The sequence below is a fragment of the Panthera pardus genome, unplaced genomic scaffold (genome assembly GCF_024362965.1).
Source record: "Panthera pardus isolate Hobbes unplaced genomic scaffold, ASM2436296v1 HiC_scaffold_21, whole genome shotgun sequence".
In the NCBI taxonomy this organism is placed as follows: Eukaryota; Metazoa; Chordata; class Mammalia; order Carnivora; family Felidae; genus Panthera; species Panthera pardus.
The window spans coordinates 29,384,017-29,406,869 of record NW_026526777.1 but is presented as its reverse complement, the minus strand read 5'-3'; the positions used below and the strand labels follow the sequence as shown (position 1 = coordinate 29,406,869).

The 22,853-nt window shown below is 56.6% G+C and overlaps 1 protein-coding gene and 1 long non-coding RNA gene across 7 annotated transcripts in view; one reads left to right on the top strand and one right to left on the bottom strand.

Moving 5' to 3' along the window:
- The window catches only part of KIF21B (kinesin family member 21B), a 50,531-nt gene extending 30,417 nt beyond the window's left edge, over positions 1-20,114 (bottom strand). For 4 of the 6 annotated variants that reach the window (XR_008424584.1, XR_008424585.1, XR_008424586.1 and 1 more), the window contains exons 1-8: positions 19,736-20,114; positions 6,231-6,453; positions 5,719-5,901; positions 3,220-3,369; positions 3,002-3,136; positions 2,174-2,341; positions 1,720-1,835; positions 1,009-1,204 (exon numbers count right to left, since the gene is read on the bottom strand). Coding sequence is in view for 2 of the 6 variants with exons in the window: in XM_053909081.1 (XP_053765056.1) it covers positions 1,009-1,204; positions 1,720-1,835; positions 2,174-2,341; positions 3,002-3,136; positions 3,220-3,369; positions 5,719-5,901; positions 6,231-6,453; positions 19,736-19,776 (1,212 nt within the window). In the remaining 4 variants the exon portion in view is untranslated. The remainder of the gene's footprint in view (positions 1-1,008; positions 1,205-1,719; positions 1,836-2,173; positions 2,342-3,001; positions 3,137-3,219; positions 3,370-5,718; positions 5,902-6,230; positions 6,454-19,735) is intronic. The other 2 variants (XR_008424587.1, XM_053909082.1) reach the window with 1 other exon arrangement.
- Positions 10,124-12,541, top strand: LOC109256085 (uncharacterized). The gene is made up of 2 exons (XR_002075503.2): positions 10,124-10,264; positions 11,980-12,541. It is a non-coding gene; the product is annotated as an uncharacterized LOC109256085 (long non-coding RNA).
- Positions 20,115-22,853: the final 2,739 nt, after the last annotated feature.

Genomic DNA, 22,853 nt, shown 5'->3' with positions numbered 1-22,853 from the left:
CAATACTCTCCTTGACAACCAGAAAGTCCAAATTCTATAGCCAGCCATTCCAAGCCTCCCCTAATCCTACCTTGCCTTACCTTTCCAGCACCTACCTTCATATCACCATAAGGGCTAACCCGAGGGCCAAAACCTCAAAGGGCCCAGGCAGTTGGCATATATGAGTAAATTAGTCTGGGTACAAGACAACAGGGAGTGGTGGGGACTGGAGCTAACAGAGTCACAGACTCAGTCTAAAAGGGGGCAGCAATATGCTACCCCAGCCAACTTAGTGCTCTCTGTTATTAGATCTTCAACTTTTTCAGGAAAAACTGAAATTTCCTGATTTTCAGAAAGGCAGACAACAAAGCTGTATTCTTTTAAAACAAAGGGCAAGCCAAACCAAAACCCATTCGTGTACCAGATGCAAGCCACGGGCTACTAGGCAGCCACTGATTTTGCCTCAGTCATGTGGAATTAGACACTTCCCCAAGAAGCACCCATTTTTTCCATCTCTGTTCCTTTGCACATGGCTCGTTTGCATCCTAGAACGCCTGGTCCACTTGCTTTTGATGATATCTCATTCACTTTTCAAAATCCATATAAAAGGCCCCCGTCTCCATGCGGCCTTCCCTGACTGACCACCTGAGCGAGCAGGGCCAGCTCTCTCCCCTGCCCTGCCCCCAGGCACACTGGACTACTCGTGCGGTCCCCATCAATTCTTCTTCTGTACCAAAGTCTAGGAATCTCATCTGGTCCAACGTAGCCTTTTCAGCGGACATGAAAACACCCAGCAGGGCGTCCATCCTGTGCTTAAGAGCTATGCAACAGAAGCTGAGTTCCCTCCTTTCTCTTAGTATGCTAAAACCCCGGGGGCTCTGACCGTGCTCACTTCACCCGGGGAAACCCCCTGTGCACACCAGCACAGAGCCGATACTCAGGACGTGGTGGGGACAGGGTGGGGAGGTGGTGGCAGGGTGCGAGGGACGCTGAAGAACAAGGGCCCGCCACGCCCAGGAGTGCGCTCACCGCCTTGTACTCCATTAGCTCCATCTGTAGGCGCGCGATCTCGGCCCGCAGAGCGCTGATCTGCTGGCTCGTCTTGTCCTGGTTCACCACCACCTTGTTCTTGATGTTGCGGGCCCGATTGGCGTACTTGAGCGTGTTGAGCGTCTCCATGAAGTCCCGGTCTGAGGGGCTCACACAGGCAATCATGATGGTCTGGCTGGGAGGGTGCAGTAGGAGAGTGAGGTTCGAGGGGCACAGCCAGGACCCCAGAAGCATCGCCTCAGGGCGCAGCTCCCAACCCATTCCTCTACTGCCCTAAGGCCCTAAGGCCCTGGGCATTCACCAGGGCAGAACCTGGGATGTGGGGCTCCGGACCACCTGGCCAAGGGCTTCCTTCCAACGGTGGTAACCCACAGTGAAGGCGGCTGGCAGGTTGTGATATGTCACCGCCAGTCACAGCTCTGTGTCTGCCTAGTAGTTCCCATCCATTACCCCATTTGGGCTCTGTCACTTTGAGACCATCTCTCCCGGTTGCACAGACAAAGAAGCTGAGTCTGACCATGTTGGCTAGAGGTCATAGGGCATCTTGAGGCTCCTGTCTCCCAAGCCCGCAGCCCACAGTGGGAAGGCCTCCTCATCCACAAGGTCCTCATGAATCAAACCCTCACATCGATATTCTCCAGGAGGTTCCTGCCTACCCTGCCCCTTCCCTGGATGTTGGCTATAGGGTACCTGTTGCCTCCCAGCGAGTCCTGGAGGAGCCGGGTAAGCTTGGAGTCCCTGTAGGGCACGTGCACCACCTTCTTGCTCTGGTCCCCCAATGCGCTGATCACGTTGCCCAAGGCCAGCTGCGGGAGACAGACCCTGGCACTAGGGAGGCACTCAGAGAGAGAGGGAGTCGGGACAAGACAGCCCCGAGCCATCTGTACCTGCCTCGATGACCCAGCAGCCCTCAAGCTCCCTCAGAGGGTCTCTAGGCAGATGTGATCATTCGGTGAAATCAGGAACTGGGGCAAGAGTGAGGGTGAAGGACCAAGGGCCTCACATAGTGACATATGCGTGCCCTGGGCCGCAACCAACAAGAGGCCCAAGGAGGACGGGGCAGCCATGGGCCATAGGGTCTGGAGAGGGGCTGAGACTGAGCTGTGCCAGCTGCTGGGGCTGGTGACCCGCCGCGTGTGCCTACCAGGCCGCAGTTGATGGAGATGCCCTCCTTGGCCCGCTCGCCAGTGGCCCCCGTCCGCTTCAGCCGCTCTGAGCCGGCCAGGTCCACAAAGTGAAACTTAGCAGTGAGCGTCTCATACTCACTTGTGGGAGCCGTGCCCTCAGGAAGCCCAGTCACAGCCTCATTCACCTGCAGCAGAAGCCGGCGTCTGAGTCACCTGGCCCTCGCCCCACCTTGCTGCTCCTCCGCTCTCAGCCCTCGTCCTTCAGTACTACTGCCTGGGGCGCTGTGGGGCTGAGAGCCAGGGAGGCTGCAGGCGCCTCTCCCCTTGCACAGGCGGAGCATCTGGCAATGTGCACAGTAATTGCACATGCCCGATTCTCATGCAATCTTCAAAACCATAGAGGCATGGGGTGCCTGGGTGGCTCAGTCGGTTGAGCGTCCGACTTCAGCTCAGGTCACGATCTCATGGTCTGTGAGTCCGTGAGTTCGAGCCCCGCGTCGGGCTCTGGGCTGATGGCTCAGAGCCTGGAGCCTGCTTCCGATTCTGTGTCTCCCTCTCTCTCTGCCCCTCCCCTGTTCATGCTCTATCTCTCTCTGTCTCAAAAATAAATAAACGTTAAAAAATTTAAAAAAAACAAAAAAAACAAAAAAAAAAAACCATAGAGGCATGGTTACCCCATTGTACAGGTGGGTAACTGAGGCTTAAGGAAAACGAAAAAGAAGAATCAACAAGCGGCAGAGGCAAACCCAGATTTGCTAGTTTCAGATCCACAGCTCCTTCCTCATTTTGCCCTCCTGAGAAGCCCCCATAATGCGCCAGCCCCCGGGCCTCTGCGGGCTCCTTACTGGGTCGGGCTGGGTGCACACTCGCATCTGGCACACGTGGATGGTGAAGATGGCGTGTGAGCGGGAGCTCTGCACGTTCATCTGGGTGCTGGCCGTGGTGCGGGACAGGGCCCCCTGCTTCAGGCACTGGATCAGCTGGGGAGGGAGGCATACGTGAGGACAGCAGACCAGCTACGCAGTCGGCCCCTGCCTGTCCCGGACCTTTAGTGGACACTCACCTCCTCCTGGGAGGTGATGAGGCGGGAAGTGACGCCCGTGGTGTAGATGCCACCGTTCCCGTCCTCGTGGATCTTGATGTTGGACCTGCGGTGGCGGGCGTCAGGGTCACGGGTGCTATCAAACAGGTCAAGGATCTCCTCGTTGTAGAGCTGGGCAGGGGCAGAAACAGCTGCTGGGTTCACGTGGCACATAGTGTGGAGCCCCAAGGGGCTTTCCCATGTTTGTAAATCAGCTCCGTTTTGCAGATATAGAAACTGAGGCTCTGGGAAGTGAACCTGTCAACGCTGGTTCCCTCTAGGTTCTAGATTCCATGATCTTTCTCCTGAACAGGTATGGGGGGGCAGCTGGGTCCTGGGAAGAACTATATTGAGGTTTTGTTTCCACTGCCCAAGCAACCAGCATTCAGCAGTTTTCAGTCTTGGCAAGGGACTAATGACCTAAAGGGGACAAGGGGACTCAACGTCCTAGATGTAAATGAGGAAGATATGACCGAGATTTGGGCAGATCCTATTATGTTTGTTACTAGGCTAGGAAAGGGGGTAGGGACGTGGTTTCAGATGAGGGAGGGAAAGGCAGAGCTCAGTAGAGACTGATGGTCCCTGGGAGTTGAGGTGACGACTACCTCCCAATGGGGAAGGAATGTGGGCATGGAGAGCATGCCCTTGGGGCCTGGCATCCTGGGGAGGGCCTGCAGAGACCACTGGGAGAGGTGACCTGTCCAGGAGCAGTCACCTTATTTTACATGCTCTCAATCTTGGAGATTCCTGTGCTTGGAATCCCTGCAGGGAAAGCTTCACCTGCTGAAGGGTTGGCCTATTCTCCAGGCGGGGCAGGGCTGGGGGTGGGGGCTGGGGGATGGGAAAAGGGACAGGGTAGCTTGGTCAGCGGCCAACAGAATCCTGTGGGGGAGGGGCAGACGGCAGCCCTCTGACATCCGAGGCTTTGATGCCTTAAAGAAACAGAAATACTCCACAGGAAGGGGAAGGGGAAACGGAAGGGACTGGTGCAGAGGTGGGTGCCATGGTGTCTGTCTGTCTGTTGAGACAGGCGCACCATCATTTAACCCCTTGTGGTTCCCCCTTTGGCATGAGTTTTCTAGGAACTGTCCTACTCGTTGGGGATTCCCATGGCAATAGGATAGAAGAAAGAAGAAAACAAAGAGATGGAAAAGCTTATAGAGATACACAGCCGTAGGACACACACACATACACACACACACACACACACACACACACACACACACACACACACAGAGACAGTCAATTTATCAGAAGCAAAAAGTCCAGAAGGACAAAGAAAAACTCTCACATCTAAAATACAGGGTCCTCTAAGGGGAAAGTAGTCGCTCTGAGTGCCCAGGAGGGAGAAGCAGTGGTGCGGTGGGCAGGGTGGGCCATGGAAGACCTACAGAGGGCTGGAGCCACATCCCTCCCTCAGAGTCCAGGGCAGCTCCATACCCAGCAAATGCCCCAGTGCCAGGGGTTGGGGGGATCTATGGGTTGGAGCTTCAGATGCTGAGAACTGAAGGCACCTGGTTCAAGTGCCCTAAAGGAGGTGCCTGGTCAAGTCAGGCACCTATGAGCAGTACCCAGGTATACCTGCTTCCTCAGACACCCCCTTCTGAGAGGCCCCTTTATAGGCCGAAGATCCCTCCCTCCATCCCCAAAACCCCCAGATGCCAAAATCCTGGCCCTGACACACTGACATTCTCCCAGAGAGAGGCAGGAACTATTGCAAAGAAAAGCTCCTTCTGTTGGACCTTCCTGGCCTGGGGTCAGACAAGACTCAGAGGGTCAGGAAGGACCTCGGGCAGAAAGGGATAGGGCAGGCGCTCTGAGACTGGGGAGAAACCTGGCAGAGCCGAGGAGTTCTCACTATGTGCCAGGCATATGCTTCCGTGTCATCCTTACAAAACTCGTAAGGAAATAGATATTATAGCCACCATTGTGCAGTGGTGACATGATGTGCCCCAGGTTACACAGCTAGTAAGCGTCAGAGCTGAGAATCCGTCAGGGTTTGAAGAGATCTTAAAGGTTCTCATTGACTCAACCCCCTTCTTCTTTTTTTTGTGTTCATTTATTTTTGAGAGAGAGAGAGCGAGAGAGAGAGCGAGAGCGAGAGTAGGCTAGGGGCAGAGAGAGGGGAGACACAGAAACCGAAGCAGACTCTAGGCTCTGAGCTGTCAGCACAGAGCCCAACGCAGGGCTCGAACCCACAAACCGTGACATCATGACCTGAGCTGAAGTCGGACGCTTAACTGACTGAGCCACCCAGATGCCCCGACTGAAGCCCTTTCTGATACAGGAAACCACTTAAGAGTGTCCTACCAAGTGGTTTTCTGGCTCTTGCTTGGATACTTCCAGCAGCAGGATATTTATCAACTCTAGATGCTGCCACGGCTTCCTAGGCTCATTCCACTGTCCTGGGGGTAAGCCCAGCTTCCATGGTCTTGCTGTCCCCCAAGTCTCCCTCCTGCCAACCCTACGAGGCCACAGTACCTCCAGGAACTGAGCGCTGACTTTGAACTCAGGCCCAGCCACACCCTGCTCCTGTGCCCGCCGTTTCCGCTCAGCAATGCCCCCAAAGAGGTGTGCGATGGCCCTCGGAATGATGCCTTGCTCCTCCTCCGATGTTGCCGTGTCGAAGCCAGTGCCCATAGTGTACGTCTTCCCGGCCCCTGTCTGCACCCGCAAAGATGGAAGGAGGTGTTAGACAGCACCCTCTGGGGGACATCAGCAAGCCCTGGACCCCAGGCCGGGCAGAATTCCTTACGATTCACCTCCCAACCCAGGTCACCTGTCCCTCCTGGCCCCTCCCTCCTCCCGCAGCCACACCCTGTGGAAGTCTCCTCTGACAGCCTCCCTCCCATAGCTAGCCAGGCTGCAGCATCCTCAGACAACAGATGAAACCATGGCTCCACTGCCACTGCTCTGAGGGGCAGGGCTCTCTCTTCCACCGGGTGGGGTGATGGGGGTCAGAATGGCCCTTGGTGGGAGTGGAGGCGGCTTACCTGCCCATAGGCCAGCACTGTGGCATTGTAGCCCTCGAAACAGCCCTCGATGAGCTTGCTCACACAGGTCGAATAGATCTGTTCCTGCCAGGTGTCCAGGTCGAAGACAAAGTCATAGGTGAAGGCCTTGTCCTTCCCCAGAAGGACCTGGGGCTCCCCCGGGGTGACAGAAGTGCAGATGTGACAGCCCTCAATCTTCTCCTTTGACAGCTGGGGCCGAATCCTGCCGGGGACGGGGAGAGCCCCAGGTCGGACCCAGCCGGCAGGGGAGTGCTGTGGCCCCCCGCTCCCCCTCACCTGCCTGCCAAGCCTCCCCTTCCCCCAGACCCTCCCACAGCCCCCACAAACTGGAGGAGAAGGAAGGAAGCTTAGGAGCCTCCCCAGAGGATGGAGGCAACTTTTGTAATAATACCACAATAGTAATAATAATATCAATATTATATCAAATATAATATCAATATCAGTAAAAATATCACCCAAACACTTATTGAGCAGTTGCTAATACTTATTGAGCACTGTATATATTGGATCTGTGTTAAAAGTATTTTACCTAAATGAGTTTATGTCTTCTTCACTATAAATCTGTGAGGTGTGTATCTGCCTGATTTTACAGATGTGAAAACTGAGGCCGAGGGACTTGAAGTGACTTGCCTAAGGTTGTCCAGTGGGATATGACAGAACCAAACCCACGTCCGACATTAAAGCACACACTCCTGATTGAGCGGAGAGCCCTAGAATTAGTGTCCCGCAGATCAGGAAGAGAAGACAGCTTGCCCCCTGCTGGGGAGGTAAGGCTCAGCACCAGGGTGGGGACCGGAGGGACAGGCCTGGCTGCTCCCCTCAGGACTGAATTAAAGAGCAAACCTGAGCCTCTGCCAAGGCCTGCAGGGGCTGCAACAGTCCTCCAGCTGCAGAGCCCCCTCTCAGATGCCAGAGCCTGGCGGAACATTCTTAGGCACCAGCTCTGGTTCCTCTCCAGGAGCCAAGGGGGACAGGCCAAACACAGCCCTGACAGAGCAGGCCAAGTCAAAAGTCCGCTGAGAAGGGCAGAGACCTCTAGAAGGGATACTAGGCCTGCCACAGGCCTGGATCCCAATCCCAGATCCTGCTGGGATCCCTTATAATGAGGAAGAAAAGTGGCACCAGGGCTGGGTGGGAGCCAGCCACAGATAGGGCTATCTCCATCCAGCCACCTCTTCTCCCTCTTCCAAGCAGCCATTGCCATGGCAAGGTCCCCATGGCAACCAAGTGTGAGTCAGTGAGCATGCGCTGTAGGGACTGGCAGAAAAGCACTTCCCAAATGCCTAAAGTAAAAGGGGGGTGGGTTAGGCGCTGTCGCTCATGGGCTCACACAAGCCAGCCCTATCAGCCAGGCGCTTACAATGAGCTGCTTGTCAGGCTCCCTTTTCCAAAGCCAACATTTACCAAGAGAAGAAAAGAATGAGCGGGCCAGGCCAGCATGCATCCAGGCCCAGGCAGGGGCGCCTAGCCACAGAGCCAGGGCCACCAAGTCGCCATCCTGTCCCTTCTAGGGCTGCCCCGGCCCCCAAGGCCCACTCAGAGCTGCAGGCCAGGGGAGATGCTCCCGTCAGCCTGTTGCCTGCACTTTGCTGCCAGAGGGTCAAAGGGGACTGGGAGGAGGCGGGGTAGCTCCCTGGGGGAGGGTGTGGGGAAGTTAGCTACACCAGGCCCAGTCCGCACCACAGATGGTGGCCTGGGTTTTCTTCAGAAGTGCTTTCCCTTAGGCGTCAACAGGTTCTCATAGGCCAGCGGCTCTCCCCTCGCCGAGGCTGCCGGCAATGGAAGGTTACCACCTTCGTCCACCCTATCCAGCTGTTCCAGGTCAAGTCGAAATTAGAACTCAGCTTCCCAGTCTCCCCACTGAACTGTTTTCTGACTGAGAAGGGAGCAGCTGATACTCGCTCATCCTGTCTAGACGTGCAGACTAGCACTTGACCCACACCAGGAGGAGGACTGGGCCAGCGATTCTACCTCGGCCACTAAGGGTGGCACTTGACACACGCATTCACACTCACTCTATGCCAGGGGGTGTCTAAGCATGGACATTTACTACCTCTTGATCGTCAAGAGAACATCCGAGGTGAATACCGCCATCCCCATTTGTAGAGGAGGAAACATGATGCCCGGCTAGTCACAGACAGCGAGGAGCAGAGTGGGGGTTCGAACCATGGGTGTGCACGGCCTCTTCAAAACTTCCGTGCTGTGCTGCGGTGTCAGTAAGGGCAGGGCTCAGCGGGCCGGGGTGGGGGAAGAGTGGCTCAGGTACACAGGGAGACAGATAGCACCTCCAGAGGAGGGGAGTGCCACTGCTCACAAGGCACCGGGTAGGTCCCTGGGACTCTGGCCTTCAGACCTGGCTCTGCCCCTGGGCCCGTGGGACCCAGGACCAAACACTTACTGCCCAGGGCGTCCAGATGTTCCCAGGTGAGCCCAGGGGCTGGCCTGGGAAGGCTCCGAGGAGTTTCTAGCATTGCTGGCCAGCACTAACTCCGGAAGACACCCTCCCTACAATGTGGGCTGCTTGTGATAGGATTTCTGGATCCAATTCAAATACCATTTAATTACTCCAGGCAGATGGCACTGCTGATGATTGGAGGAAATCGAATCAGGATCCCTGGAGACAGTGAGAGCAGGGGAGGGGGAGCAGCAGCCCTGCCTGTCAGGGCCCATCAGTGGGGGGGGGGGGGCAGTTTCTCCTTCAACGACCAGTCCCCAGAACACTGGGGAGCCCACCTGCCAAGAACAAGAGAGCTAGCAGAAGAGCAGTCTGGGAAAGAGGATGTGGAAGAGGGGTTCCAGAATTTGGGGTCCAGGAATTATGGAGTCAGTGAGGCATTCCCCTTGGGGTCCTTATCCTGGGATGTGAGGCCCAGCACATCTTGATGTGGGGGTCCTCTGAGGCCAAGACAGCCAGCCAGCCCCAGGGTGGCTCCCTGTAGGCACCAGGGTGCTTTGCAGGGTGCAGATGGTGAGCAATGTTACTCAGAGAAAAGGGTACCAGCGGAGGACAGAGGACATGGGCTCAGAAAGAGTCACTAACTCCCAAAGCAACTGACCCAGAAGAGGGAGACAGTGTTGGTCCTAGGAATGGGACTTGAATGGGTAGCTAGAGGTGGAAGCAAAAGAGAATTAAGATTTTATATATGCTAGCTGGGCCAGGCACCTGCCACAGACTAGCTCACTTGAGTGATGCAATGAGCTAGGGATTTCAATGCCCATTTTCCAGAGAGGAAAGTTGAGGCTTGAAGTGGTTAGGTCACACACAGAGTAAATACAGTGAAGTTGGGTACCAATTCCTGCTCTGCTTGACTATGAAGCCTACAGTCTGTTCTGCTTCTCCAGCTACCTCCTGCCCGGGGAAACTCTCAATCCCCAAATCAATAGATAAGCTTCCTCCCACAGCACCACCATTAGAGCCAGGGAGGCGCTCTGGAAGGAATCCTGCTACATCTATCTGCTCGTGCATGCCCCTGGCCAGGCACCAGGCTGGCCCTGCCTTCAGGGCTTGCAATCCAGCAGGGGCAGACATTGTGTCTCAGCTGTCTGGGGGTTCACTCCTCACCACCCAGTGTAGCATTCAAACCTACATCCCACAGGTAGGAGACCAGAGGGCTGGGAGATAGAGTCCGAGGTCCTTGACAAGGCTCGACCCCCACTCTCTTCTTATTCGTGAGCCCCTGCTTCCTCCTGTGTCACCTAGAAGATCTCTTCCCAGTTTTAACTTTCTAAGAACTCCATCACCTTCCCCTCCAGCAGCCTCCCCTCCTGGCCCCACCCTGGGTGAGGTCACTTCTATGGGCTGCCCTTAGCCAACTCCACCCTGCCCTGCCCCAGATAAAGGGAAGGAGGAGGCTTTCTAGTTACTGCAGGGTGGAAGGGATAGGAGTCAGGCACAGCCCTGTTCCTCTTGGCGGGCATGGGAGGGGGCATCGGGGATGGAAACCAATTTCTAGGGTCTTCCAAGTAAACTACAGACTCCAGGAGCTGTGGACCAGATCCAGGACTAGGATGAGGTGAGTGAGGCATTCGCCACAAATGCAAAAGTTAAGGGGGTATGAAAAAACTCAGTAATCAAGATAAACTATAATTTAATGCAATCTTTGAGAAACTCCAATCGCAGACAATGGCCCGCGGGGCCAGCTCTGCGTTTGTGGACCACACATCCAATGTCATTTCTGTCCGGGGACCACTAGAAGCGCACCCAGGGAGCCCCTCACCCCAGGCCCTACCCCTACAAAGCCTCGCTCCATCCCTTCTCAAGGTCCGGGCAGGGAGGGAAGGGGGCGGGCCGGACAGCCCCGCGCAGAAAGGCTCCCGGAACCTCCCGGAACAGAGCCGGGTCTATTCGCCGCTTGGCAACCCGCAGACCGAGCGGCGGTGGGAGCGGGCGCGAGAGCGAAGAGAAAGGGCCCAGGGCTTTTCAGAGGCAGGATCTGGCACGGGCGCGTGGCCGCTGGGCTTCCTCTGCTCACAATTGAGCAGGGACTGGTGTGATGTGGGAGGGTATTTAAATATCCTTCCCCCACCGCCGGAGAGATGTGCACCGGCCGAGGGACGCGCAGGCGGCTCGGGGCCGGGCCCCCACCCGTCGGTGCCCACGGCGGCGGCGGCGGCGGGACAAAGGCCGCGAACCCGAGCCCGGCGCTGCGGGAAGAGCTGAGCTCAGCGGTTCCTCAGCTCTTTGGGAAGCCAGGAGGACGGGGCGGAAGGGGAGGACAGAGGAGACCGGGAGAAGGCAGGCCCCGGGCGGGGGGAAAGGGGGATGCTGAGAGACTGCCAAGGAGAAAAGCTCCCTCGGCGAAGGGTAGCTTGCCCGGAGCCCCCACACCCCGCCCCCTGGCTTAGGAGGGGGAGGATGAGGCTAGCTCCCCTCGCCCCCGCCCCTTCCTCAGTGACATCACACAGAGCCAGCCAATCACCACCCCCCCCAGGGGCTCCGCCCAGTGACCTTGGGCTCCTAAGGGTTGGCTCCGCATCTCAGGTGAAATTAGTCCCACCCCATCAGCTGGCTAGGGCCCTTCCCTGGGCTCTTAACTTGAATTGCCCCCCAGTTAGGAGCTCAGTCCCCCGAGCTCTTAAGGGTGCAGCCCCAGGTTCTTTCTATTTGAAGAGTCTCGTCACTGAGAGGTAACAGCCGGTGATATTAAAATAACTAATCAAGAACTAACTGTTCCAGAGTGCTAGAAAATTCTTACAATTGTACGGTCTGTGATTCCTGACACCTTTCTTTGCTGGCACCTGGAACCCCTTTACATCGCCGCTTACTCAACTCCTCCAGTTAGCAACAACCACCATACTATGGGGCAAGACTGCCTCTGCTCGACACTGTACCCACAAAGCTTTTGCACATTAGATCATTCTTCATCCTAATGCCCCTAATTTACAAATGAGACTTCAGAGGAAATTAACTGGGCTCAAGGTCACATAGCTAATAAAGAACAAGCTCTTCTAGGAAAACTACCTTTACTAGCCATCAGCCCCAAAGATTCAGTCCAGGAGGAGAGCTGGAGAGTACTAGTATGTTAGCAGCTATGCTTGTGAGTAATTTGCACTCTGGGGACTTCCAGGCTGGGAGACACCCTCCCGCCAGGCTCTGCCTCAAACACTTGGAGAAGAACCAGGGTCTTGGACTGGAATCACCCCTCAGATGGCCGAAATAACCAGCATAAGTAGTTCCTCTGGAAGAGACCCCAGGGGGAATAAGCCTATCTGCTTTTATCTTCTATAGGACCCTTAATGCCCTTCTGGAATCCTGAAAAGCAGTCCCCAGAGGCTAGTGGAACAGCCTGGGGAGAAATGCAGAAACGAGGAAGTTCATCGCCTGGTCTCTAGGTGTGCTGCCCTCAAGCCTGAGATTGGGCAGATGCCACGACCTCCCTTCTGCCCAGCCCCAAGCGGTCTGCCTGGCTCCAACCACAGGGCAGCACGGGTAAACTGGAACTGAGCTGTTGTGTGCAAGTGTGGGTGGGGGGCAGGGAGCACAGAGAAGAGCACTGGGACTCCTAGTCTGCCTGGCACACGGAGTCACTTAGCCATGCTGTGACCTGCTGGGGACCAGCTCTTCTTCAGCAGTGACAGAGCCAGATCAAAGGGGACCTCAGCTACAGCAGGAGGGATTTAGATAAGTTAGCAAAAAGAACTTCCTGCCTGCAAAGATTGTTAAGCCCCGGAAAGGGGAGCCTGGGAGTCTGTGGAATCTTTTTGCTCCGAAATCATAGTCACTGGTATCACTGTGGCTTCTTCCGTGCCATGTCTGATAAGGACAAACAAACCCTAACATTTTTTGAGAACCTATGTGTCAAGCTCATTTACATACATGAACACATGTAATGTGTTAGGACCACCCTGTGAAGCAAGGGCCATTCCCCCCCCCCCCATTTTACTGAGGCTCAGAAGGTGAAATTTCACAAGCCCAAAGTCACACAATTCATAATGGTGGAAATGAAATTCAAACCAAAGCTGACTCTGCCCAATCCCACTGCATCTACTGAGCAACCCGGCACCAGGGCAGGAGAGAGGTCGGACTGGAGAAAAATGATCCCCTCCGAGAATCTCTGGACTGATCCTACCAACAGCTGCCAGCAGCGCCACGAGCAGTCTGTTGGGAAAGCATTTTTCCCTGTTTTGTAGTTAAGAAAGCCGAGGCCTAGAGCATGGAGAAGCATGGAGACAAGAGCCCAGGAGGCTGCTTCCCTGCCAGAGGAAGGCAGCTCCCCTCTGCTGCAGAAACAGGGCGTCTACACCCCCACTCTAATGAGCATCCTCTCCCCCCTCCTCCCCATGGCAGCCTGCCAGCTCTGGGGAAGGCGGCTGGAAGCAAAATCCTGCTCTCTCAGGGGAGTCTGGCTCCCAGACACCCGGGGGCTTTTAGCTGACTTAGCCCGGAGAAGGCGTCTTCCCCTAGAGGCCACTCCTCTCCAAAATAGGGTGGTGAGACCCAAGTTAGGGTGCTGGCTCTTGAAGCTGCAGGGATACTGAGTGGGGGGCCACCAGAGCCCTGCGACTGCCAGAGGGTCTCGTCGCCCTGTCACTGGACCTTCTCCTGGCCTCTCAGACCCTCCCCCAGCACTGCCTGAGACTGCCCTCAGGGAGAAGACACGGAACCCCTAAACAAGAAGGCTTTGTACTGTGGGGTCAGAAAGCATGAGGCCCTAGCAGATCTGGTGAAATGGGCCTGTCAACCCTCTGTGCTTGACCTCTGCCCCCAAATATGTTCCCAAGTGCACAGGGAGAGGGTGCCGACACTCCAAGAAAACCTATAGGAAGCCTTGGGGTGTCAATTCAGGGCACCTGGGGTTCAGCCTCCACTCCTTCCTCACATGTCCTTGACCTTTCTCTTTTAGTTCATCCAAGTCCTGGCCACTGTCTTCTGAGTAACAACCAGGGGCAGGCAGTCTGACAGGGGAGGGAACCTGGGGAGTCTTGTTCATGGCCCCCAGGGCATCACGATCTCAGCCGTGCCCCAGCAGAAGCGGGGTGAGGTGTCAGAGGCGGGGGAGTGGAGATGCCAGGAGAAGCTGAGGGAGGGGGCCGGGCCCTGTCCTGAGCTGGAAAGATGAACAGGCTGGGCCGTGAGCAGTGGCCAGGGCTTCCTGCCAGGGGCCAGGTCTGCCCCCACCCCCTGCAGGGGCCCTGGAAGAGGGGTGAGCGCAGCGCAGGGAACATCTGCTCTTCTGCGCTCCAGCATGGCTCTCCCTGTCCACTCCCTTCTCAGGGCATCTGGCAGGGGTTTCCCATGACCTCCCAGGAGACAGGAGACTCTGCAGAGTGGGGCTGAGTGGGGAGTGCCCAGAGCCCAGAGCTGTGATGGCATGTGCATCACATGGAGGACAGCTCAGTGTGAACTGGGCCCTGGGGACCCTCCCCTGCTGAGGAATGCGGAGTGACAGGCGGCTGGCCTCCTCCGAGCAGCTGGCTATGGAGCACAGTGAGCCTCTCCCCCAGCATGTTGTCCGTGGTCCTCGGTCCTCAGCCCTCAGTCCCTGCTGCCAGGCCCTCCTCAGTGCACCTTAACTCCAGTCTCAGGCAGGACCAGCCAGCCTAGAGAAAGGACAGGTGGCCTCCACCACTGCTCTGATGGTGGGCTTCTACCCAGCAAGGTAGTGGGATAGGGACTCAGATATTTGGGGACAGGGGACCATGGCACTGCCTCCCTTCCACAGCCCAGAACAGCCAGAGGTGAAAGTATTCCAGAGGTCAGAACACGGCTACCAGCCCCCACGCCCCTCCCACAGAGCTCCACAGCCCCCACGCCCATAGGGATGGAGTGGTAATTCTCTGGGACCAATGCCCACCAGTCCCAGCCTGGCTCCCCTCCCAGGGCAGGGAAGCATCCTCTCCTACCCAGCCTAGCAGCCTCTCAGTGTCCCTCTGGCTTTCCTCAACAGGCCGCTATGTCTAGAAGGCAAAATGAGAGAAGAGACCCAAGACACCTGAGGTTCTGCCCTGTGACTGGTGTGGGGGTGTATAGGGGTAGCAAGAGGCAATGTGGCTGCCCCCAGAACTTCCTTTCCTAGAGAGTGTCAAGATGGAACTCAGGCAGGAAAACAAATTCTAGGGACCGCTGCAGGGATCTAAGGAAAGAGAGAACGGATGGACGCATACCCAGCAGGAAGGGAGAAGCTCCCCAAACACACGAACAGCATGGACATGGAGGGAGTAAACAGCTAGGACATGGAGGGGACAGGCAGCCCCAGGCTAAGCAACCCCAGAAAGGGAAATCCAGACCATGTCCCCTTGGTGCACATCTGCATAGTACCAAATGCCTTCCTAGGTACTTCTCTCACATTGTAGTTATGGCAATCGGCGCGGTATGGCGTATGAAGAAACTGAGGCAAAGAGCTAATTAGAGCTGTGTTGGGAGGCGGCTCAGAGCAGTCTAAGGAGCATGTGCTTGGAAGTGAGGGTGCCCTGGGTTCAGATCCAGACTCATCCATTCACTGGCTATGAGCGTTCGCTCATCTATAAGATGAGAAAAACATCAGTCAGCTGGTGGGGCTCCAGGAGGGGAGAGTGGGACAATGTAGGCACACTGCCTGGCACAGGGCATGTGTTCAAGAGGTAATGCTTAGCCACCTTCCAGTTCAGTCTCCTTTCCACCTTGGCGTGCTTTCTGCTATAAATAAGTGGAAGGAAGGAGGAAGGAGAGGGAGGGAGGGAGGGAGGGAGGAAGGAAGGAAGGAAGGAAGGAAGGAAGGAAGGAAGGAAGGAAGGAAGGAAGGGGAGGGAGGGAGGAAGGAGAGGGAGGGAGGGAGGGATGGGGGAAGGAAGGAAGGAAGGGGAGGGAGGGAGGGATGGGGGAGGGAAGGAAGGAAGGAAGGAAGGGGGGGGAGGGAGGGAGAGAGAGGGAGGGGGAGGAGGTTGGAGGCAAACTCTTCATTGTACCTAACACTTTCTGTAGCTCAAACCAGACAGACACCTCGTAAGTATGCTTTAAGTTAAAACTTATTTTCAAAACATTTTATTCACATAAAAAATTCCTCAGGAGTCCACCCTTTATGGGCTATATATATGCCTTCTGCTTCATCCAAACCACTGCTCTTCACAAATGAACAAATTGTTCCTGTTCTACAGTGGGTGAAACCGAAGCCCAGAAGGACAAACAGAAAAAAAGCCCCATGACCCAGCCAATGGGTGAACTGCACTGGCCCCAGTCCTGCCTTTTGCCCCCAGAACTGGAAGGGTAAGGGTGCCAGGCTCATGTCACCTCTGCCACTTCCTTAGCCCCTGCCCCACCCCATCTTTGCTCTGAGGTTTTCAAAAGCTGAGATCCAATCAGCTTCAAGGTAGTCAGGCAGGCTGGCTGGGTGGTGGAGGGGGTCGGTTTCCGGGGCCTGTGGTTACTACACTCTACTTCCTTGTGATGACATAAGCCCTATTTCTGCAGCAGGAGGCCACCACTAAGATTCTCAGGTCTCCATGCAGAGGAGGTCCTGTCTGAGCCTGGGTTCCCCAGATCTATAACCTGGGCAGCATGGGACACAGCTGGCATTGATTGGCACTGAACGGCCTTGGGCTGTCAGAGTGGAGAAGGGGGACTCTGAAGGCACCCTCACATAGTCTTTTCCGTCTTCTCCGGTCTCTTTGTCCCAAGCCATCAATTCTTGTGATTCAACATTTATACAGACATCGACCAAGATTTCAGGGTAGCCTGAAGCTACAGGAATAACGACAGGTAGAGAACCCAAATGAGAGAGGGCAGGGGTGCAATCTAACACTATTCCCTGGGTCCCTGGCTCGTGCCCCCCTCCCCCATCTGCCTCCAGCCCCTGCTCAACCCTGTAGTTTCCATGGATGGATGCGGGACCCACAGAGGCACCTCCTCTCCTCAGTCACTAAAGGAAGGAAACTAAAGGAAACCAGGAAAAGATAACAGGGGCACTGAGGGCTCCCCTCATGGTGGGGCTTGAAAGGGTCTTAAACAAACGTACCATGTGACTTGGCTTCCTTCCCCAATTTCAACTTTGTCAACTTGCATTTCTTAACAGCCACCCCTTCCCCTTCTCCCCACATTAGTCAGGTCTGGGTTGCAGCCTGGGGCAGGGCACAGCTCAGCCTCACCTCTCCCAGACATCCACCCTCCCAACCCCCACCCATCCCCAGGTAGAGAGAGGCCCAGGAAGCTGAGTCCTTGTCTGCAGGGGATTAATGGATAAAAGGATCACAGGGCAGGCTGGAGGGGCTGGCCTGGGAATCCCTTGGTGCAAAGAAAACTAGCCTGGGTTCAGGGGCACACAGATGGGCCAGACTCTGGGGGGCCTGGGGTAGGGCTTATAGGGTCTGCTCACACCTAGATCTTCTGCCCTTATCTCACAGCCCCAGGTCCTGAAAGTTTCCACCTATAGCCCTTCCCCAGCCCTGGCCTGCCCTGCAGAGATCTGCAGACAGCCAGCTTTGATCCTCTTGCCAAGGAGATTATAGGGCCAAGAGCCCTGGGCCTGGCACTTCTCACCTAGTCTAAAAGGCCCCGCCAGAACCTCCCCCCTTGCCCACACACACACCCCAAACCAAGTCTGTCTCATTCTTGGCATCCCTGTCCCAAGAGTTGGACCCAGGGCTCACCATAATATTCTCATGGGGACTCAGAAAGCACTTTGGTTAGATACAAGAAAGGACTTCCAGGAAGTCAGAAAGACAGCAGAACACAGCACCAGGCTGGGCCCTCGGCAGTTCCAAAGCCTTGGCCTTTCGCAGCAATGCCCTCCTCCAATACTCTACTCCAGCCCACCACCCAGTCCTTTAGGTGGGACAAGTGGCTTCTAGAGGTGGGGATGGGAGCTTGACGGGGATCCAAAAGTATGGGGGACTCTCCCCTACAGCTCCTCAGTGGTTACCATCTGCTCCCTGTCCCGGCCAGAGGGAGCCCTAGTCTGGTCCTCCCCTCAGCTCTCTGATTAGAAACTGGGTTCTGTCCAGGCATTGTCTGCTTTCCACGGCCGGCTGCCCATTGAGGTCTGGCGTGTGCCAGGCTGGGCGCTCACACTGGAGTGGGAGGGGAGAAGTGGACTGAGCCCCCTAAATTAGCCTGGCTCTTCTGATGTTCAAATCTCCCCACCCCTCCATCTGAGATCAGCAACTCGAGGCAAGGAGTGGGGGCCTCTGGACACTACTAGAGCAATCTGAGTGGGAAGCAGAGATGATGTCCATCACCCTAAATAAAGAACTGGGCGCAGTGGGCAGGCACACTCCCTTCTCTGGAAAGGGTCTCAGAAACCTTCCGTTGGCTGTGCTAAGAAGGCAACCCCAGCTCTTCTTCTCTCCACTGCACAAAGTGCCAATCACACACTTCACCATTCCTCAGTCTGGCCCGGGGAGGCTGACAGTGGTGGTGGTGCAGGGGGCTTTGTTTGGCCCTCTCCTATAAGACGAAGTCTAAAGGAAAGCCCCCATGGGAGGAGCGAGCACCCTATGTCCCTTCCTTCTCAGCCCTGGTTCACACTGAGTGGGGTCAGGGCTTCATTTCCCTTTTATGATGTACTCGGACTCTCCCGGTCTGCTGCAGATGTCATATTTACATTTCTCACTCCCCCCCCCACCTTCCTCCCTCCCTCCCTCGACCTCCACAGGATCCTGCTGCAATGTCAGCCCCAGCAGCAGCCAGGCCCCGCCCCGGCCAGCCCACCAGGCACCTGCAGGGCTCCTCTTTGTCTCTCAGGCTGCTCAGGGCCAGCAAGGCTGTGTTCAAGTGATGCTGAGGCTGCCTGATGCACGGGTGGGAAGCACCTCAATCTCCCTTCCTTGAGCCCAGAGCCGATATCAGCAGTCCACTCCTCCTCTCTGGGCTGCAGAGGACTGGCTGGATTGCCTGGGGGGCATCTTCCCGGGGGGGAAGGAGGGAGAAGCTTTTCCACAGTTCTCTCTGGCCCTGTCTAGAGTGACTTCCATGGGCTCTTGGAATCTGGGTCACCTACAACCTAGGGAATCTAGAGATCGGTCTCAGAGACCCACCCTGGAGACTTAGCCTCCATACCCCCACCCCCATCACACAGAGCTGGGGCAGAGATGGGTTTATTTCTCCATCATCTCTGCCTTGGTGACCAGTCCCAGACTGGCACTCTCCCACCAACAGACCCCGTCTCAAAGAGAAAGACGTAAAACAAAAACAGGGAGAGGTGGTGTTCATGTAAAGCATCTCCACCCAACACAAAGGACACAGATGGCTCAACTTTGCAGTATTCCCTGCCTTGCACCTCTGTGTACCCCTCCCAACAGAAGCTCTCCCCCCCCCCCAGCCATGTCTTCTCCACACCTCAGTTCTGTCAGGATGTCTCGTCAAGTCCCAGATTAAGTCCATGCACCACCCTACCTCCATTTTATCTGAGTGCCTGAAGATGGGGTATCATTGTCTCACCCTCCTACCCTCTCAGAGGTAGAACCTCAGATACACCTCTTCCTTCTCCTAGCCCCATCAGCTGTTGGGGACAGGGCCAGCACGTTTTGTCCAAAAGCCCTTGACCCCCCACGGAAGGCCAAGGCACCATCCCAGCCCTTCCATTCGTTCCTGCACTCAATCGATCTTTGTCTGCAAGCCGGTTCCCGGGCCGGGTGTGCTGCCTTCTCAGCTGGACCAAGGGCACAGAAGTAGCCTACTAGGGTGGATGAAGGGAAATTTCCCCCCTCCAGTATCCCAGTATGAGACAGCAGCCCCAAGGGGAGGCGAAGAGGAAACACACAGACGCTCCGGCCTGGGCCAGGGCTGGGTGTGAAATACCGGATTTCCTTGTTTATTCGATTTTCTGATCATTAAGGGCTCCCAAGAGGGGCCCGAAATTACCACCCAAACAAAGCCACCTTCCAGCCTCCCGCGGGCCGCCGATCCCCTGCGGCAGCCTGTCCAGCTCACCGCGCCCTCCAGCCCGGCTCAGGCCGACCCCTCCTCCGGCAGTGCGGGCTCCGAATCCAGCGGCGCCCACGCGAGACAAAGCCCGAGCCCCTCCGCGCACGCCCCCTCCCCCCCACCCCCACACCCCGCCGCCGGTCCCTACCTGACGGCCACCTTGACGCAGCAGTCCCCCTGGCCGGCCATGGTCCTCTGGCTCTAGGGTCTGGGCGTGGATCAGGGGCGGGGGTCTGGGGGCCAATGCCCCAGGCAGCGGCTGCGGCTGCGGCTGCGGGAGGCGGGGGCGCGGGCACTGCTGGCGGAATCTGCCGCGGCGGCTGGAGGTGACATGCTCGCGGGCGGCAAGCAGAGGGGCTCACCCGCGGCCAGGGGTGGCCCCACGGGGCTGGGCCCGCGCGCCTCCTCGCGCCATCGGGCGACGGCGCGCAGCTAGCTGACAGCCCGCGGCGCGACCCGCCGCTCCCCACGGCGCGGCACACGCGCGCACACACCTCCCACCCTCGCAGCCACCTCCCGCCGCAGCGCGAACAAAGGGGGCGGGGGCCGGCCCGGCCCAGGACCCGCCCCCGAGCCCCGCCGAGCCCGCACTGGGCCCCGCCCCGCCCCCCATTCACCAATCCAAGGCCCGGGCAACGGCAGGGGCGGGACTTGAGCCTTTAAAGGGACCTCTTGGCTCGCGTCCACCCGCTCGCTGGGGGGCGGGCGGGATTGGAGGGCTGGGGAGGAGGAGGGCCCAGAAGCTGACCACGCCGGAGCCTCTGCCCCCCCAGCCGCCCGAGTGGCAGAATCTCAACCTAGATGGGACCCCGGTTTCATAAATGAGGAAACCTGAACGCAAAGAGGGGAACTACCCAAGGTCACTCAGATTTGGTGGCTAAGCAAGGGGTAAGAACCCAGGTCTCCGGAGCAGAGTGCTTCACTTCAAAGCATCCCACAGCGATTAGCGGTTTATATTTTGAAAGCACCAGGAAAGCTTCCCTTCTGATTTATGACAGTGAATGTGTCAACCTTTACTGAACGAGATTCTTGCTGGTGACTAACAAAATTCCCTTCACCTCCATCCTGCAGCATTTTAAAGTTCATCTTTTGGTTGATTCCTGGCTAGGCTCCTCGCCCAGATGGGCCCCTCCCTCTGCTAGACCGAAGTGGTTCCACTGACCTTTATGACCCACAGATGACCCGCTGAGCTTGCCTCACACTCTTTTGTGGCCGTGGGGGCAGAGGGTCGGCGTGGGAGGCCTGGGCTGCACTGGGAGAGAAGGCAACAAAGGGCGCACTCAACTCCAGGCACCTGGGTAGAGGCTGGAGGGGAGAGGTGGGTGCGGAAGGAGACAGAGCAGTGCCGCTGCCTTTACATGGATATAAAGGACAAGGGGAGCCCCGGAGCCTTTAAACATAGGGCAGAGATGGAGAAGAGCAATGCCCTGAGAAGTCACAATTCTCTTTCCACTCTACCTACCCTCCCATTGAGCCCAGACTCCCTCTCCCTGTCCCCCAACTCCCAACATGGGGGCCATTCCCAGGGCCCTCCCCAGCTGCCCTCCCTTCCCACACTTCAATCAGCTCCCTCCCCTGGAAAGAGCCCAAGAGGAGGACCCAGCTGCAGCTCCAGATGTGGATGATACTCTCTGGGGGAAGGGGGGAAGGGGAGTCAGACGCCAAGCCTCTTGCATCACTCTCCAATGATGATGAAACTATGCCAGAGATTTTGGCAAGGGTGTGGGTTAGGGTCTGAGGATGTATCTGTTGGTACCATCCTCTCTCCCTTCCCTCCCCCACTCACCCCCACAGATAACTGCTCCGTCCAGTAGTCCAGATCACTCTGGTTTTAATGAGTCAAACCCAAACAATGATAATTTCAAGGGCAAATCAACACCCCTCCCCCCAACCTGATTCAAAACAGGGCAACACCGGCAGTGGCCCAATGGTGGAGGAGGAGAGGGAGGGGATGCTGGTGGGATCCTGCACCTTTTATTAGCATTTGAACCTAGAGGAAGCTCTCTCTGGGCCAGTAGGTCACCCTTCCCGAGCCGTAGGCCTGCAGAGTGTTGAGTCAGATCCTGGACATTCTCTCCCCATCTTCCAACCAAAATAAGAGATGGGGAGGTGGCTAACAGTTATGGACCATCCATGAGAACCAGGTATTTTTATGCATATTCTCATTTGAATCTCAATCTTGTGAGCTGGGCTTTATTATTCTCTTTCAGTTTTGCAGTTGGGGGAGAATGAGTCTCACCCAGCATATAAGCAATGGAGCCAGGATTTGAACTTATGCATCTTGTTCCAAACTCCCCAGATCACCTCCAAGCAAGTGCCCAGAGGGAAGGGAGCCGGCCTGACCCAGGCTTTTGCTGGAGATTTAGCCCTCCTGGATGATAATGCTGCATTTTGCAAAGCTGCTCTCCCGCCCACTAGACCCTGGACTTCTCTGGGGCTCATCTCTGGTTTCCTGCCTCCAGGAGGTCCCCTCTGACTTCCGAGATTAGGTGACCCTTCTGACTCACAGCTTTACTGCTGGGAAATGGCGCCAGAGCCGCTGCAAGAACCCTCCCCTTCCCTCCAGGCCAAAGGATGTCAAGCCAGGAGGAGCAGGGAGGCACATGTGCTGGAAACTCTGGCTTCCTAGAGGTCAGGGCCCCACATCAGCTGTGCCAGCCACCTCAGCAGCTCCCTCCTGGACCACCAGGGCCATTAGATGTCCAGACTCTTGACTCCTGGGCACTGCTGCCCAGAGGTGAGCAGGGAAACCGGGCACAGAGGTCAGAGGGAGATCCAAGGGGCAGGAAGAGACGTGAGGAGATTTAGGTTAGATGGGTCAGAGGAGGCTGAGGACAATCCCTGCCCTCTCCAGTCTCTGTGTGCCTTCAGCACAGACTCTGCTTCCTCTCTCTGGCTTGTTCCCACCCCCACCCTTTCCCACCCCTTCTCCCTCCTCCCAGCTGCTCTTTCCTTCCCTAACCCTGAAGTTTCTCAAGGAGCTGCCTATATGCCTAGCCCTCCCAACCCCCACCCCTTTCCTCTCAGCCTGACAGAAATGGGCAAACACATATACACTACCTCCTGTTTGGTCCTTAATTCCACTACTTGGACTGGAGTTTGAGCCCCAGCTCTTGTCCTAAGCTGAGGCCTTTCCCCGTCAGGCGTCTAGGGGCCTCCATCATTTCTCTTGACAGGAGCCGTGGGCGTCTGGGCAGATGGGAACGTGGGGGAGCTGTGGAGGACCCTCTCTGAGGCAGGAAGCTCCCACTCCTGTAGTTAAAATA